Genomic DNA, 15633 nt, shown 5'->3' on the forward strand with positions numbered 1-15633 from the left:
CCTGTGGCTCCAAAATTTAAACAAATGCAATCTGGGATGAAGGGGGTATCATGGACCATTTTATTCCAGTCAGTTTGAAAACAACGAAAAAGTCACCAATTGCTAGGAAACCAAATCCGCCAAAACTGACACAAGAAGGAAGAGCCAACCTGAACCGTTCCAGAATCATTACAGAAAGATATGAGTAGTCAAAGTCTTTCTACTAATAAACTCCAGGATTCCCCACCATATTCTGACAAACATCCTAGGAATACATATCTTCCATTTGACACAAACTCGTGCAGAAAATTGAAAGGGAGCAACAATCCTCCACTCACTGTATGAGCTTGGCATAACCTCGATACCAAATCCTGCAAGGACACTTAGAGAAATATTGCAGATAAATCACAGGCTCATGACATAGAAGCAAAAATCAGAATCAGAATCTTAGCACACAGAAGCCTACAGGATATAAAAGGAAAACGCCTAATATGGTATGACTAATATTGGCTTCATCCCAGAAATACAAACTTAATTTCCCTTCAGAAAATACAGTGCTATAATTCTCCACATTAACAGATTTGGGGAGAAAGACACACTTTTTGTAGCCACGAAAAGTATTGACTAAATGTCAATATCAATTCAAGATGTATTGCTGACAATTCTTTTTTTTTTTTCTAAAAAGTCAGGACTATTGGACTATAACTACACACAGGTGTATGGGATTTTGTAAATTCATACTGCTGTGGAAACACCAGCACAGTATATATAGATATAGAGCATCGGCATCCCCCCCAGGTTCCCTCACGCCCTCTGGTAGTGAACTCCTAGTCTTAACCCTCAGACCTTGGCAACCACCAATCTGTTTTCTGTTGCTACAGATTTGCCTTTTCTAGAATGTCATATAAATGGAATCACACGGTATATGCATGTGCATTTGGCTTCCTTCAGAGAAAGACATTCTGATCACAATTCTCTGAAGGTGCAATGTACAGTTTCATAACCTCAGTAGTAGTTACCTGGCTTGATCACCTTACAACAGTTTGTCAGAGGGCCGGCTTCTGAGTTCTCTCTGTAAGTGTGTGTGTATGCGTGGGTGTGTGTGAGAGAGAGTATGTGTGTGTGTGTGTGTGTGTATTATGTTTCAAACATATAATTTTATATTTAGCTGCCTCTAACTTTTATATCTTGGTGAGGGTTATTAACTGGGAATTATTAGCCCTGTAAAAGAAAGTGAGTGATTATTGGAAAAGTCAGCACAGTGATTACCTCTGGGGTGTGCAAAGGGGGAGGTAGTGATCGGGTTGGGGCAAACAGGAGGGTTCCAAAACCCTGCCAACCTTCTGTTCCTCTCTCTGCATGGTAGTGACCTGGACTTCAACATTGCACAACCACATGGGCGCCGTTCACGCTGGATCATGAGAACGGGGCACCCTGGAATCCCACAGATAGAGTTTGCACGGCCACCCTGGCGGCCACAGCCTACGCGGCCGTACCTGGCAAACACTGGTGTTGGCCTCATCCTTCGAGGAAACGCATGATGAGAAAATGTGTGGGGGAAAAGAGGAGTTCTTGGGGTGGAGGTTGAGGACAGATGTGCATGAGCTTGTCCAAGTTCATCCAGGAGTGTGTTCCAGGCAGGCTAAAGTTCATGGCTGTTACTCACCATGACCACTGTGATCCCATGATTGCCATCTCACATCCCTGCGTACGGTGCCCTGGGCCTCGGCCACAGCCTGGAAGGCCACCCTAGGGGACTCTGGCTGGTGGGCGTGTGCAGAGACTCACACACCTTCGGCTCTAGCTGGAGTCTGAAGAAGAGATGCTCTTTTCTGCCCACAGAGTAAGAGGTCTCATCTGGAAATGTACCTGTGGCAGCCCTGGCACCGGGTGTAGGTGGGATTCTGCTCAGGGCTCCGCCACTGTGGCTGCATCAAGGGCAGGCACTCAGCTCGGCAGACCTCCGGAGCCCGTCTGAGCTGAGTGGCAGGACAAGGCAGGAGAGGGTCTAAGGCTCTCCAGCCCAGACCCCACAATCCTCTTGGTGGGAGAGCAGGCTTGAGGGAAAAGCAAAAGGGGGTCACTGAATAAGGGGAGGTGCTCAACCTCTTCCTCTCCACTGGGGCCCAGATGGATTGCGCTAATCCGAGGAACCTCGGATTCTACACTTATATCCCCTAGAACTGAAAGGCTCCGCCTGACCATGGCCTGGGGTATACATGTTACAGCCTCAGTATTGTGTGGGAGGTGGTCTGAATATGAAACCGAGGTGGTGTGCTGAGAGGCGGGGCTTGCAAATCCAGCCACCGGGGGATGGGTTCACGCCTTCCATGACTCTGTCCACGGGCTTCTCCCCTTCCACACTCTGTCGACCACGGCCCATGCCCCCCAGGGCAGTGATAGGGGTGGAGTTCTCACCCCACCAGAACCTGCCTAGATGTCTCCGGTGGCAAAAACCCAAGCTGGAGAGTCCCTGACACACGTCTTCCCCCAGACACCAGCCCACTGTGTTATCCCCCCAAGAAACAAACACCTGTGTCAGGGTCAAAGCCTTGGCCCAAGGAATCAAGCCAACCCTCTCAGGCGAGGGGTTTGATGCGGATGGGGTAGGTCCCCACCACCATTTGTTTACGTCTCTGAGGCCTGTGATTGGCCCTCCATGTGCGTGATGGTCCCACCCCATCCCGGCAGTGAGACACAGTGAGAGTATGTGGGAAGGCAGGTACCGAGCCTGACTAGCTGTCCCAGGGCAGTCCCTCTTTCTGGCTTTCCACCTGCACTGTTCCCACCCTGCCCATGTCAAGTCACAGCACCCTCCCATGGGAGATCCCCGCTTCCTAGATGAAACACCAACCAGCAACTCTGAGGCATTATCACTGCACCCACACACGGGAGTGCTGAGACATCCCATCCATCCTGCGGAGGATCAGGAGCCTACTGTGGTGCCTCCAGCATTCTGAGAGCCCGACACCCATCCCTGTGTTTGGGGATGTCCCATTTGTCCCAGTCTGTGCCCTCCTAGGTGTTAGAATTGAACAACACCTCTTGTCAGAGGTAGATCTCAGCCCTGCTTTTGCACATTTGATCCTTCACGGATCCTTCACCACTGCCTCCACTCTGTGAATCATCTCTTTCTTGCTCAAGGGAGAGCACCCTCAATTAATTTGATTCCCAAGCAGATGCATGCAGGGGCATGCTCATGCAGGCACGCGCGCGCACACACACACACACACACACACACACACACACACACACTAACCTTGAATGGTATCTGCATTTCTACTGTCTTTGTCTATTCAACACCCAGTCTCTTGGCGATGGGAGCAGGGAGAACCTACACACACCTCCTCACTGGAATCGGAATCTGTGCCCGAATCTGGGGCCCACCCAGTCGAGGATTCCGGCTGAAGGTAGCGGGCGATCCCAACTGTCGGGGAGGGTGAAGGCAGAACAGGGAGCTCGAGGAAATCTCATGTGACCTTGAGAGGCAATCTGGAAGACTGAGCAGGGACATGGAAATATCATATCCACAAAAACCTGCGGCCTTGGGGGTGGTGAAATGATATTTCATGGGGACCATCCAAGAACAGCCAGGCCTAGCATCGACACTTGCCCTGGAAAGCAGCTGGCCATTTTCAAATCAAGGGTATGGAGCCGACCAGCTGCAGAAGGGGCTGTTGGCTGCCTATACGACGCCAAGGATGTGGAAGCCACCTTCCATGTAGCTCCCAGCCCGCAGTTTCTACCAGGTTGGCCCGCAGGCACCAGAACAGACTCAGTGCCCCGGCCTCCAACCAAGAGATGAACCCGCCCTTTTCTTCAGCGTTCCCTGTACCTTCCCTTTGGCTCCGCCACCCACCAGGAGGTGGCTTCTGTCTCCACGTGGCTACTAAAACTAAGGAGGAGACCTGACCGGATTTGGTAACTGAGGTTCAAAGGTGAGGGCTAAGAGGAACTGAGGATGCCACGCAGGTTACTGGCCCAGATGACCTGACCATGTGCATGGTGGCACCGGAGGGACATAACAGCTCCAGAAAGAGGACTGGGCTCCATTGTGTTCCTCAACAGCACAGAAATAATCGTGCAGGAAAGGCCACCTACATGAAGCCACTGGGAGGGCAAAGATGCTTACGATGGAAAGAACGGTGACAGGGCAGAACTGGGACAGTGAACCACAAGAGGAAAGGTGAGAGAGACAGGGGTTCTAGAAGGAGTCCATCAGTTCCTGCTGAAGGAGAGGGAGAAAAGCACTGAAGAAGGGGACCTGTGACACCCCAAAGTGGGAGGAGAAGAGGAGGGACCATGAGCAGGGCGTGTAGGAGAAAGGCAGGAAATGCTGCTGTGGCTGGGCAGGGCCCCCGCAGCACCTAGACCCAGGGCACTATGGTGAGCCCGAGTGCAGGGCTGCTGCTCAGAGGCGGGCCCAGGCGCCCCGCAGGGAGAGGGCCCACCACAGAGCCCCAGGGGAACTGTTCTTCCAGCACCAGGGAACGGAGCAACACCCGGCACACCCCAACACTCCCAACAATCACAGAGATGGCAGACCACAGACCACAGAATATGAGAACGACTTTATTTCAAATTGCTTTGAACTGCGTTGGGAAGGGGGCAAATGCAGCGGAAGAGAGGAAGCCCTGGCTGAACAGGATATGGAGGGAACCCGCTTGGCTGCAGCTCCGGAGCTCCAAAGGTGGCAGCTGTTCATCTTGTAGGAAGATGCTGGCTCCAACCTGTGAAACAGAGTAGGCTCAGGGACGGGCCCTCAGCCAGGGCCAGCCCACAGCCCTCCTAAGGCACCATGATTGTGGAAAGGGGCATGGTGTGTGCAACACTCACTTCAAAGGTCCTGGAACTTGTCAGTGAGGAACTGCATGGCCGCTGAAAGAGAGAGGCATAAATGGGCACTCCAGACCCAGGGAAACAGAAACCCACGCCCTGCCCCGGTGGGGAACCACCTAGCCCTGCAACCAGAAACCCCACCAGCCCTGGGACTGACTCACCCACGCGTCACCTGAATTCAATGTAGAAATGCCTTCTAAGCAGGAAAGTGGTTCTCAGGTGCTGGGGCATCCCAGAACCGTTCAGAACGTGTTTCAAAGACAGATAAGCCAGCCAGCAAGCAAACACCATACAAGCCCTACCAGGCTTGTAGGGAAAACACATGAGGTATCTCTAACCGTCGTAAGAGGAGAGTTCTGGGACTCGTGGACTAAGTGTACATGGAGTTCAGACAACACATTGCTGTCTGTGCACACCCCTAGCTGGAAAGGCACAGAAGGCTCCAGGGCCAGGCCTGCTTGGTTCTCTTCCCCAAAGGAAAGTCAGTCCCAGTGATGCCGCCTGTACCTACAGTCCACCCTGCCCCCGGCACCTGCAGAAAGACACCGCTGTCCATCCCTGCCCCAGCCAGGGCTCCCTCATACCTAGTTGGTCTCTAAGGTCCTCAGTTTCCCTCTGCAACCGGATGCACTAGTCCAGGAGACACCAGAGGAAGATAAATGGTTTGTCAATTCTGGCCTCCTCTCTCCCTGTCCTCCCTGTCTCCCCCAGCCCTTAGTAGCCCCCATAGCCTGCAGCCCAGTGGCGAGGTGGGTTGGCACAGAATCCTCAATGGAAAGGAGGCACCCTCTCTCCCTGGGGTGCAGAAGGTGGAGGCGGGGGTCGGGGGGTATGCAGCTATCAGTTTAACCTAGACACAGATCCCACCATCTAGTGTGGACCTGGATTTCTAGGAGCCACACAAAACATTACCCGAGGACAGCCCTGGGCTCCCGGGGGCTGCTGCTGCCTTTCCAGTCTTGGGGGACGGACAGGTGGCTGCCAGTCACCTGAAAGAGAACACAAAATCCAGCTTCCAAGCCGCCTAGTGAGGTGGAAAAGGCCTAGCAGGGTCTAAAGTGAGGCACCATCACCCTCTGCTGGCAATATGTTGCCCCTGCTCTGCCCAGCATCTCCAACCCTTCCTCTGTGACTGTCTTCCCTGTTCCCCAGTATGAGCCCATCTGCACCTGTGGCCCCCTAGCGTTGTGACTCCGGGTTGGACACCAGCAGTGGGGCAGCCACAGCCAGGCCCTCGGAGGGCCAGTGTGGCTGAGCAGGACTTAACAGAAAAGGGCTCAGTACTGCCGAAAGTCTTCCAGAGTTGGAGTTTGGAGCGCTGCTCCAAATCGCCCCCACCACACAAACCCCACTCAGAGAGGATGATGTGGCTTAAAGCCAGCCCTGTCGACACCCCATTTCCCATGGGATACCTGCCTGGATGGGTAGGGAAGCCTGGGAACAAGGCTGAGCCCCCAGAAGCGACAGAGCCAGAGGTTTCCCTCCCGACCCCTCTCCCCTCCACTCCTATCAAACCCGCAAGACTCACCAGAGGGTGCATGGCGTCTGGGCACGAGGCCTCCCAGGCTGTAGGCAGAGGGCTCTGAAGTCCCCGGAACTTGGGGAGCTCTGATGTTGGGGTCGCTATTGCTGAATTCTCCACGATGCATGGATAGGCGAGGCAGTCCTGGCCTGTGTGTGGGAAGCTAAAACAGAAATTTCTGAGTCGGGCTGGCGGTGGGGGCGGGCAGTGAGTACATATGGGAGGGGTTGTGGTAAGATGGAGACTCCAGAGCCTAATCTCATTAGCACTTTCTCCCTCAGTCAGCCCCAGGCCAGGAGGCAGAGCCCAGCCAGGGAAAACACTGGGGATAGTGAGATAGCCTGGGCCCCCTTCCAGGTGGCTCGGGCAACAGCTAAGTAAGGAGGAGTCGGGAAGTTGATGAGCCTAGATGCCCCAGGTTTGCGGCCCACACTTTAAGGGATCACCCCAACCTAACCAGCTGCCAGCCCTGCCTTCCATCCCAGCTCCTCTCTGGGGGAGGAGGCAGGACCCCTGCAGAGTGTCCGGAGGTTTGCCCGTCACACACCAAGTACTCCCTTTAACGTGTGCCCCTACAACGAAGACCCTGATTGGGCATTCTAGTGTCCCTGGCCTTCCGATAACAACCCTTGAGCAAGGGACATAGGGGGCATGGGTAAACAGGTGTGTGCTGGAAGAGAGGAGGCTGGGGGGAGACCAGAGGAGGAGGAGGATGAAGAGGGAGAGGAGGGCGAGAAGGGCCTACTTACTTGGGCCCTTGGGACCTCATCTCTATTTGGGTCATTATCTTCTCTGGCCACAGCCTGGGACTCCCTGGTCTTCCTTCCTGCTGGTTTCTTCCCAGGGCTGCTGTGCTTAGGCTTTTGGGGTTTCTTGGACATCCCCTGCGGCCGCACACCAGGCAATGGCTGGGAGGTGGCCAGCCCTGGGGGAGTGGCTGAGAGTCTCTCTCCGCAGGCAGGAAAGGGTCTCCATAGGGCCAGTTGAGAGGCACCCCCTAGAGACTTCTCCTGGGCCATCTTCCTCTTAGAAGGGCCCCAGGGCAGGGCCCCTGCAGTGGCAGCTCCTGAGCAGCTGGGCCTGGCCTCCACCTTTCCCAAGGCCCTGCTCAGCATTTTCTTCCCGGGAGAGTCCTCCAGCTCTCCCACAGCCGGCCTCTCCACGACTGGAGTGAGTCCGCGGGGAGCAGAGGTCAGGAAACGGCCTGGCACGGGCAAGTAACTCTCCTTGCAGTGGAAGCTTGAGTGTCTGGATGTGTCTGCTGGCTTCTTGTGGCTGCCGAACTTGGCTTGGCTTCCTTCTTTGTGGCGAATGCCCATCATCAGTGGTAAGTCACTGGTCTCATTGGAGGAATCAGAGTCGTGGGTAGACATCCTGGTGGGGCCTATTACAGAGGGCTGCTGGGGGTCCACGCGGACGCTCCATCTGCTCTTCGAGCCCCTTTCTGGGTTCTTCCAGGCCCGGCCTGGTTCAGGAACACTGAGGTGGAGAGGGCCGGCAGAGGCCTGCTGCCATTCTCCAGGGCTGGGGCTCAGCATGCCTCTCCCACTGGGACCGACCTCCAGGTCCACCCAGTTTTCAGCGGACCCTTCAGTAGTGGCGCCTTCAGGGAACGGGTGTCCCTGGATGCTGGACGGTGGCATGATGGCGGCTGCCTCATCAACCAGGTAGGACGAGTAGTCCACACCGTCCCCTTGGTCGTCGACCAGGGTGCTAGGCCGGCCTTCCTGGCCCCAGAGCACCACCCTTCCCTGCTCTATCAATTCGCTCTCAGACTCGAAGCTGAAGCCCTCGGGATCTGTGAACCTGCTCTCGCCCTTGCTGCTGTGCAGTGCCCCCAGATCGAGTCCTCGGCTGTGGCCCTGTGGGGCTCCGGGGCTGACTGTGCAGGTGCCAGCCTGCTCGCCACCCTCCAGGTCGAAACCGGCCCCCCAAACGGACACCTCATCGGGGGAGCTCATGGCGCCAGTTCAGGCACCCTGGCCTATGGGGAGACGGTCGAGCCCAACCAAGCCCAGCCAAGCAGGCCAGGGGACAGGAACAACAAGGCCTTCAGGACACCGTGGCCCTCACGGCAGGTGGAAGTACGTGTTCCCGATAGCGGGTGGCTTCCGCGCGCCTTCGACACCCGTGTCGAGCCTTCTCATTGGTCCCCCCTCCACCAACCAGCGCCCCCTTTGTTGGGTGAAGCCTCTGGGCTTTAACCAATAGGGACACAGGCTCTTGGTTTGTGCCGCTGCCCGCCATTTGACTGGGTGGATGCACTCTGGTCGGGTCTTGGGGCCAGGGTGCACTGGAGCTCTCGATCCACTTCTTTCTTTCTGTCTTGCTCCCTCTGGCCGGGCACCTACTTTTTAATGATAGCTCCTCTGTGTGCCAGGTGCTTCTCGTGCATCAGGACATTTATTCTCCCAAGCTGATGAGCTGGGGGCAGCTCTCCCCTTGACTTCCGCCTTACAATGGGACACTGGGGCTCAGAGACGTGGCTGTCATTGGAAAGTAGGTGCCTGGCCAGAGGCAGCAGGACAGGAAGAAAGAGGTGGATGGAGAGCTCCAGTGGGCCCTGGCCCCAAGACCTGACCCAAGTACAACCACCCAGCCAAACTACGGGCGTCCGGGCAATCCAAGAGTCTGCCTCCCAATTGGGTAAAGCCCAGAAGCCACGCCCAACAAGGGGCACGCTGATTGGCGATGGGCAGACCAATGAGAAGGCATGGAACAATGAGAAGGCAGGACGCAGGCATTGAGGGAGCCCGGAAGCCAGGCGGTGTCAGTGACATCTCGTGAGCAGACTGTGGTGAGGGTGGCGGTGTCCCAAAGGCCTTGCTGTTCCTGTGGCCCCAGAGCACCACCCTTCCCTGCTGTATCAATTCGCTCTCAGGCTCAAAGCTGAGAGTGGCCCCCTCGGCTGGGCTTGGCTGGGCTCGGCTCTCCTCTCCCACTGTTACCAGGACGACTGTCTCCCCACAGCCTGGCTGTCTAGACTGGCGGGCGCCATGAGCTCCACGGATGAAGTGTCCGTTTGCAGGGCTGGTTTAGGCCCAGAGGGTGGCGAGCAGGCCGGCGCCCACACCGCCAGCCCGGGAGCCCCACGGGGTGACGGCCACGGCCGAGACCTCAATTTGGGGGGGCAGCACAGTGGCAAGGGCAAGGGCAAGGGCGAGAGCGGGTTCACAGATCCCGAGAGCTTCAGCTTCGAGCCTGAGAGTGAATTGATAGAGCAGGGAAGGGTGGTGCTCTGGGGCCAGGAAGGCCGGCCTGGCACCCCGGTCGACGACCAAGCGGGTGGTGTGGACTACTCTTTCTACCTGGCTGATGAGCCAGCCACCATCATGCCGCCATCCAGCGTCCAGGGACACCCGTCCCCAGAAGGCGCCACTGCCAAAGGGTCCACTGACATCTGGGCGGACCTGGAGGTCGGTCCCAGTTGGAGAGGTGCGCTGAGCCCCAGCCCTGGAGAATGGCAGCAGGCCTCTGCCCGCCCTCTCCACCTCAGTGTTCCTGGGCCAGGACCGGCCTGGGAGAACCCAGAAAGGGGCTCGAAGAGCAGATTGAGCGTCCAAGTGGATCCCCAGCAGCCCTCCGCGGAAGGCCCCGCCAGGCTGAATACTGACGACTCTGATTCCGCAGATGAGAGCAGCGACTTACCGGTGATTAGGGTGATCATTAGCACCAAAGAAGGAAGCCAGGCCAAGCCCGGAAGCCCCAAGAAGCCAGGAGACACTTGCAGACGCCCCAGTTTCCACCGCAGGGAGAGTTACCTTCAGGTTCAGGGACCTCTCCTGACCTCTCCTCCCCGCAGACTCACCCCAGTCGTGGAGAGGCCGGCTGTGGGAGAGCTGGACGTGCCTTCCTTGAAGAAAATGCAGAGCATGGTGTGGGGAAAGAGGGGGGTCAGGCCCAGCTGCTCAGGAGCTGCCGTTAGAGGGCCCCTACCCCGGGGCACTCTGGGAAGGAAGGTGGCCCAGGAGAAGAAATCCCTAGAGGGTGCACCAGAACTGGCCCTGCGGGGAGCCTTTCCTGCCTGGGGGCAGAGACTTTCAGCAGTTCCACCTGATCCGGCTAGCTTCCCACCAGTGTCTGGCGTGGGGCTCCTGGGGAAGTCCGTGAGACCCAAGGAGCCCAAGCACAGCAGCCCTGGGAAGAAACCTGCAGGAAGGAAGACCAGGGAGTCCCAGGCTGCGGCCAGAGAAGATAATGACCCAAATAGAGATGAGGTCCCAAGGGCCCAAGTGAGTAGGTTCTCTTCGCGCACTCCTCCTTCTCCTCCTTGCTCTCCTCTTCCTCTTTCTCCTCTGTCTCCCCCCACCCACCTCTCTTCCAGCACACGCCTCTTTGCCCATGCCCTCTCTATCCCTTGCTCACAGGTTGTCATCGGGAGCCCAGGGACACTAGGATGCCCGATTGGGGTCCTCCTCTTAGGAGCACACATTAAAGGGAGCACTTGGTGTGTGCCAGGCCTGGCTCTGGACACTCTGCAGTTGTCCTGCCTCCTCCCTGAGAGAGGAGCTGGGATGGAAGGCAGGGCTGGCAGCTGGTTTGGATCAGGGCGCAAAGCTTGGGCATCTAGACTCATCAACTTCCCAATTCCTCCTTCCCTAGCTGTTAAGCAAGCCCTCCTGTCTTGGGGTGGACTGAGGGAGAAAGTGTTAATAAGATTAGTCTGGGGTCTCCACCTTAACACAACCCCTCCCCATGTGTACTCACCGCCCGTCCCCACTGCCAGCCTGACTCAGAAATTTCTGTTTTAGCTTCCCACACAGAAGCCAGAGCTGATTTCTCTGTCCATGCGTCGTGGAGAATACAGCAGTGGTGATCCCAACATCAGAGCTCCCCAAGTACTAGGAACCTCACAGCCCTCGGCCTTTACCTTGAGACGCCTGGTGCCCAGATGCCATGCACCCTCCGGTGAGTCTTGCGGGTTTGATGGGGTGGAGGGGAGAGGGGTAGGGAGGGAAACCTCTGGCTCTGTCGCTTCTGGGGGCTTAGCTGTGCTCCCAGGCTTCCCTGCCCACCCAGGTAGCTGTCCCACAGGAAATGGGGTGTCGACGGGGCTGGCTTTAAGCCACATTGTCCTCTCTGAGTGGGGTTTGTGTGGTGGGGGGCGATTTGGAGCAGTGCCCCACATTCCAACTCTGGAAGGAGACTTTCGGCAGTACTGTGCCCTTTTCTGTTAAGTCCTGCTCAGCCATACCGGCCCTCCCAGGGCCTGGCTGTGGCTGCCGCACTGCTGGAGTCCAACCTGGAGTCACAATGCTAGGGGGCCACAGGTGCAGATGGGCTCACGAGGGAGAACAGGGAAGACAGTCCCAGAGGGAGGGTTGGAGATGCTAGGCAGAGCAGGGGCAACATGTTGCCAGCAGAGGGTGATGGTGCCTCACTTTAGACCCTGCTACGCCCTTTCCACCTCACTGGGAGGCTTGGAAGCTGGATTTTGTGTTCTCTTTCAGGTGACTGGCAGCCACCTGTCCATCCCCCAAGACCGGAAAGGCAGCAGCAGCCCCCGGGAGCCCAGGGCTGTCCTCGGGTAATGCTTTGTGTGGCTCCTAGAAATAGAGGTCCACACTAGATGGTGGGATCCATGTCCAGGTTAAACTAATTTCGGTGTCTCCCCAATCCCCTCTGCCTACCATACCCCATGCAGAGTGAGTGCCTCCTTTCCACTGAGGGTTTTGTGCCAATCCACCTCACCACTGGGCTGCAGGCTATGGGGGCTATAAGGGCTAGGGGAGAGAGGGAGAACGGGGAGAAAGGAAGCCAGAATTGACTAACCATTTCTTTTCCACTGGTGTCTCCTGGGCTAGTGCATCTTGCTGCAGAGGGAAATTGAAGACCTTAGAGACCAACTAGGTATGATGGAGCACTGGCTGGGGCAGGGATGGACAGTGGTGTCGTTCTGCAGGTGCCGGTGGTGGGGGTGGACTGCAGGTATAGGTGCTGTCACTGGGACTGACTTCCTCTGGGGAAGAGAACCAAGCAGGCCTGGCCCTGGAGCCTTCTGTGCCTTTTCAGCTAGGGGTGTGCACAGACAGCAATGTGTCGTCTGAACTCCGTGTACACTTTGTCTACAAGTCCCAGAGATCTTCTCTTAGGACGGTTAGAGATACCTTATGTGTTTTCCTTTAACTGCTGCCTGGTACTGCTTGTATGGTGTTTGCTTGCTGGCTGGCTTATCTGTCTTTGAAACATGTTCTGAATGGTTCTGGGATGGCCCAACACCTGAGAACCACTTTCCCGCTTAGAAGGCATTTCCACATTTAATTCAGGTGACGGGTGGATGAGTCAGTCCCAGGGCTGGTGGGGTTTCTGGTTGCAGGGCTAGGTTGTTCCCCACGGGGGCAGGGCGTGGGTTTCTGTTTCCCTGGGTCTGGAGTGCCCAGTTCTGTCTCTCTGTTTCAGCGGCCATGCAGTTCCTCACTGACAAGTTCCAGGACTTGTGAAGTGAGTGTTGCACACGTCATGTCCCTTTCCACAGTCCCAGTAGCTTAGAAGGGCTGTGGGCTCGCCCTGGCTGGGGGCCCGTCCCTGAGCTGCTCTGTTTCACAGGTTGGAGCCAGCATCTTCCTACAAGATGAGCAGCTGCTACCTTTGGAGCTCCGGAGCTGCAGCTAAGCGGGTTCCCTCCATATCCTGTTCAGCCAGGGCTTCCTCTCTTCCGCTGCATTTGCCCCCTTCCCAACACAGTTCAAAGCAGTGTGAAATAAAGTTGTTCTCATATTCTGTGGTCTGTGGTCTGCCCTCTCTGCGATTGTAGGGAGTGTTGGGGGGTGCGGGGTGTTGCTGTGTTCCCTGGCGCTTGAAGAACGCTCTGTGGTGGACCCTCTCCCTGTAGGGCACCTGGGCCGGCCTCTGAGCAGCAGCCCTGCAGTCACCATAGTGCCTGGGTGTAGGTGCTGTGGGGGCCCTGCCCTGCCACAGGAGCATTTTCTGCCTTTTCCCAACACACCCTGCTCATGTTCCCTCCTCTTCTCATCCTACTTTGGGGTCTCACAGGTCCCGTTGTTCAGCGCTACTCTCCCTCACCTTCAGGAGGAACTGAGTGCCTCCTTTCAGAACCCCAGTCTCTCTTGCCTTTCCTCCTGTGGTTCACTGTCACAGTTCTGCCATGTCACTGTCCTTTCCGTCATGAGCATCCTTACTCTCCCTGCGGCTTGATGTTGGTGGCCTCTCCTGTATGGTTATTTCCATGCTGTTGAGGAGCATGACGGAGCTCATCCTTCCACTCGGGCCCAGTCCTCTTTCTGGAGCCATTATGTCCCTCTGGTGCCACCACGCATACGGTCAGTTCATCTTGGCCAGAAACCCGCGCGACATCCTCAGTTCCTCTATTAGCCCTCATCTTTGAACCTCTGTTGCCACATCCCATCAGGTCTCCCTCCTTAGTTTCAGTAGCCAGATGGAAGCAGATGCCACATCCCGGTGGGTGGCCGAGCAAAAGGGAAGGCACAGGGAGCGCTGAAAAGGGCGGGGTAGTCTCTTGGTTGGAGGTGGGGGCATTGAGTCTGTTCTGGTGCCTGTGGGCCAACCTGGTGAAAACTGCCTGCTGGGCGCCTGTAGTCCCAGGTACTCGGGAGGCTGAGGCAGGAGAATCACTTGAACACGGGAGGCAGAGGTTGCAGTCGAGATTGCGCCGCTGCACTCCAGCCTGGTGACAGAGCAAGACTCCGTCTAAAACAAAAACAAAAACAAAAAAAACTTCCCACACTTCCCACTGGCAGCTACATGGAAAGTGGCTTCCACCTCCTTGATGTCCTGTAGGCAGCCAACAGCCCCTTCTGCAGCTGGTTGGCTTCATATCCTTGATTTGAAAATGGCCAGTTGCCTTCCAGGGCAAGTGTGGATGCTAGGCCTGGCTGTTCTTGGATGGTCCCCGTCAAATACTGTTCCACCATCCCCAAAGCTGCAGGTTTTTGTAGACGTGATATTTCTGTGTGCCTGTTCAGTCTTTCAGACCACCTCTTGAGGTCACATGAGATTTCCTTGAGCTTCCTATTCTGCCTTCACCCTCCCTGACAGTTGGGATTGCCTCCTTCCTTCAGCCTGAATCCAGGGCTGGATGGGTGTGAGACACAGACAGATTCTGGTTCCAGTGATGTAGGTTCTGCCAGCTCTGAAAGCCAACAGCCTGAGTGTTGAACAGACAAAGACAGGAGAAATGCAGATACCATTCAAGATTGGTATATGTGTGGAGACGTCTGTGTTTTTTTTGATTTGCTTGTTTTTTTTTTTTTTTTTTTGAGACGGAGTCTCACTCTGTTGCCCAGGCTGGAGTGCAATGGCACAGTTTTGGCTCACTGCAACCTCCGCCTCCTGGGTTCAAGCGATTCTCCTGTCTCAGTCTCCCAAGTTGCTGGGGTTACAGGTGTGCACCACCACTCCTGGCTAATGTTTGTATTTTTAGTAGAGATGGGGTTTCACCATGTTGACCAGGCTGGTCTTGAAACCCTGACCTCAAGTGATCCGCCGGCCTCGACCTCCCAAAGTGCTAGGATTACAGGCGTGAGCAACCGTGCTGGCCAAGTCATGGTTTCTACACTGGAAGAAGTGATATTGAGGTGAACGGTCAGCTTCCGCACCATCTTGGGTTCCCTGGCAGGAGACCTGTTCCTGATTCAACCCACAGGAAGCATCGTGAGTGCCTGAGGGGAGAAACGTCCCTGAGGACAGCCAGAGACAAAATGGGGAGGCAGAACTATCATCCTCAGCCCTGGAACCTCTGCTGTGTAACTCAGCCAAAGGAGATGCCAAATCAGAGTGGCTGTTTAGCAGCGCCACACTGTTAGTGGGATGTTCCACGAGCCCCGTGGGCACAGACCCTTAGCCAGCTAGCTCTTCCATACTGGCAAGATATCACCTTTGGGACCTCCCTCATTCTGGATGGGCAGCACTCTGATCATTTGCTTGAGACAAGGTAAAGTTGGGCTTAAGGCACCATCTAATGCTGTAAAGATGGTAGTGGCCTAGCAGAAAAAAATGACATTCAACAGGTAAATTACACAAAATCTGTAAGCAAACATAAAAATCCAAACAAGCCAGACAGAGAAGACTAGAATAAATAACGAATCCTTTAGGTATTTTATTTTATTTCTGGCTGTTGTGAATGAGATTACTTTATCGATTTTTTTTTCAGAGTGTTCACTGTTGGCATGTAGAAATGCTAGATTTATGTGTGTTGATTTTCTATCCTGCAACTTGCCTGAATTTGCTCATCAGTTTGAAGAGTTTATTGGTGGAGTCTTTAGGTTTTTGCAAATACAAGATCATGTCATCTGCAAACAAGCAGAAAGATAATT

At 55.5% G+C, this 15633-nt stretch overlaps 2 protein-coding genes across 5 annotated transcripts; one reads left to right on the forward strand and one right to left on the reverse strand.

The window, feature by feature from the left end:
* Positions 1-4535: 4535 nt before the first annotated feature.
* On the reverse strand, positions 4536-8586 carry LOC465705 (uncharacterized protein CXorf49-like). 2 transcript variants are annotated; one of them, XM_054677063.2, is made up of 6 exons: positions 7090-8586; positions 6347-6503; positions 5731-5807; positions 5403-5448; positions 4816-4857; positions 4536-4709 (listed from the first exon to the last, which is right to left on the reverse strand). In XM_054677063.2, exons 1-5 carry the CDS (start codon positions 8299-8301, stop codon positions 4817-4819), a joined length of 1533 nt encoding a protein of 510 aa, XP_054533038.1. In that variant the 5' UTR covers positions 8302-8586; the 3' UTR covers positions 4536-4709; position 4816. The 2 variants fall into 2 exon arrangements, with proteins under 2 accessions (XP_054533038.1, XP_016799485.1); XM_016943996.3 differs by lacking the exon at positions 5403-5448.
* A 340-nt stretch (positions 8587-8926) lies between these two features.
* LOC100612947 (uncharacterized protein CXorf49) lies at positions 8927-13060 on the forward strand. Of its 3 annotated transcripts, none has more exons than XR_001714113.2 (6): positions 8927-10572; positions 11092-11248; positions 11791-11867; positions 12145-12436; positions 12740-12781; positions 12887-13060. XR_001714113.2 is itself a non-coding variant. In XM_016943994.3 (6 exons), the coding sequence occupies exons 1-5, from the start codon at positions 9337-9339 to the stop codon at positions 12778-12780; spliced, it is 1557 nt and encodes a 518-aa protein (XP_016799483.1). In that variant the 5' UTR covers positions 8927-9336; the 3' UTR covers position 12781; positions 12887-13060. The 3 variants fall into 3 exon arrangements, 1 of the variants encoding a protein (XP_016799483.1); XM_016943994.3 differs by having other exon boundaries at positions 12145-12190; XR_001714112.3 differs by having other exon boundaries at positions 12145-12781.
* The last annotated feature ends 2573 nt before the right edge of the window (positions 13061-15633 follow it).

This window comes from Pan troglodytes, chromosome X (assembly GCF_028858775.2).
Source record: "Pan troglodytes isolate AG18354 chromosome X, NHGRI_mPanTro3-v2.0_pri, whole genome shotgun sequence".
NCBI classification, from domain to species: Eukaryota; Metazoa; Chordata; class Mammalia; order Primates; family Hominidae; genus Pan; species Pan troglodytes.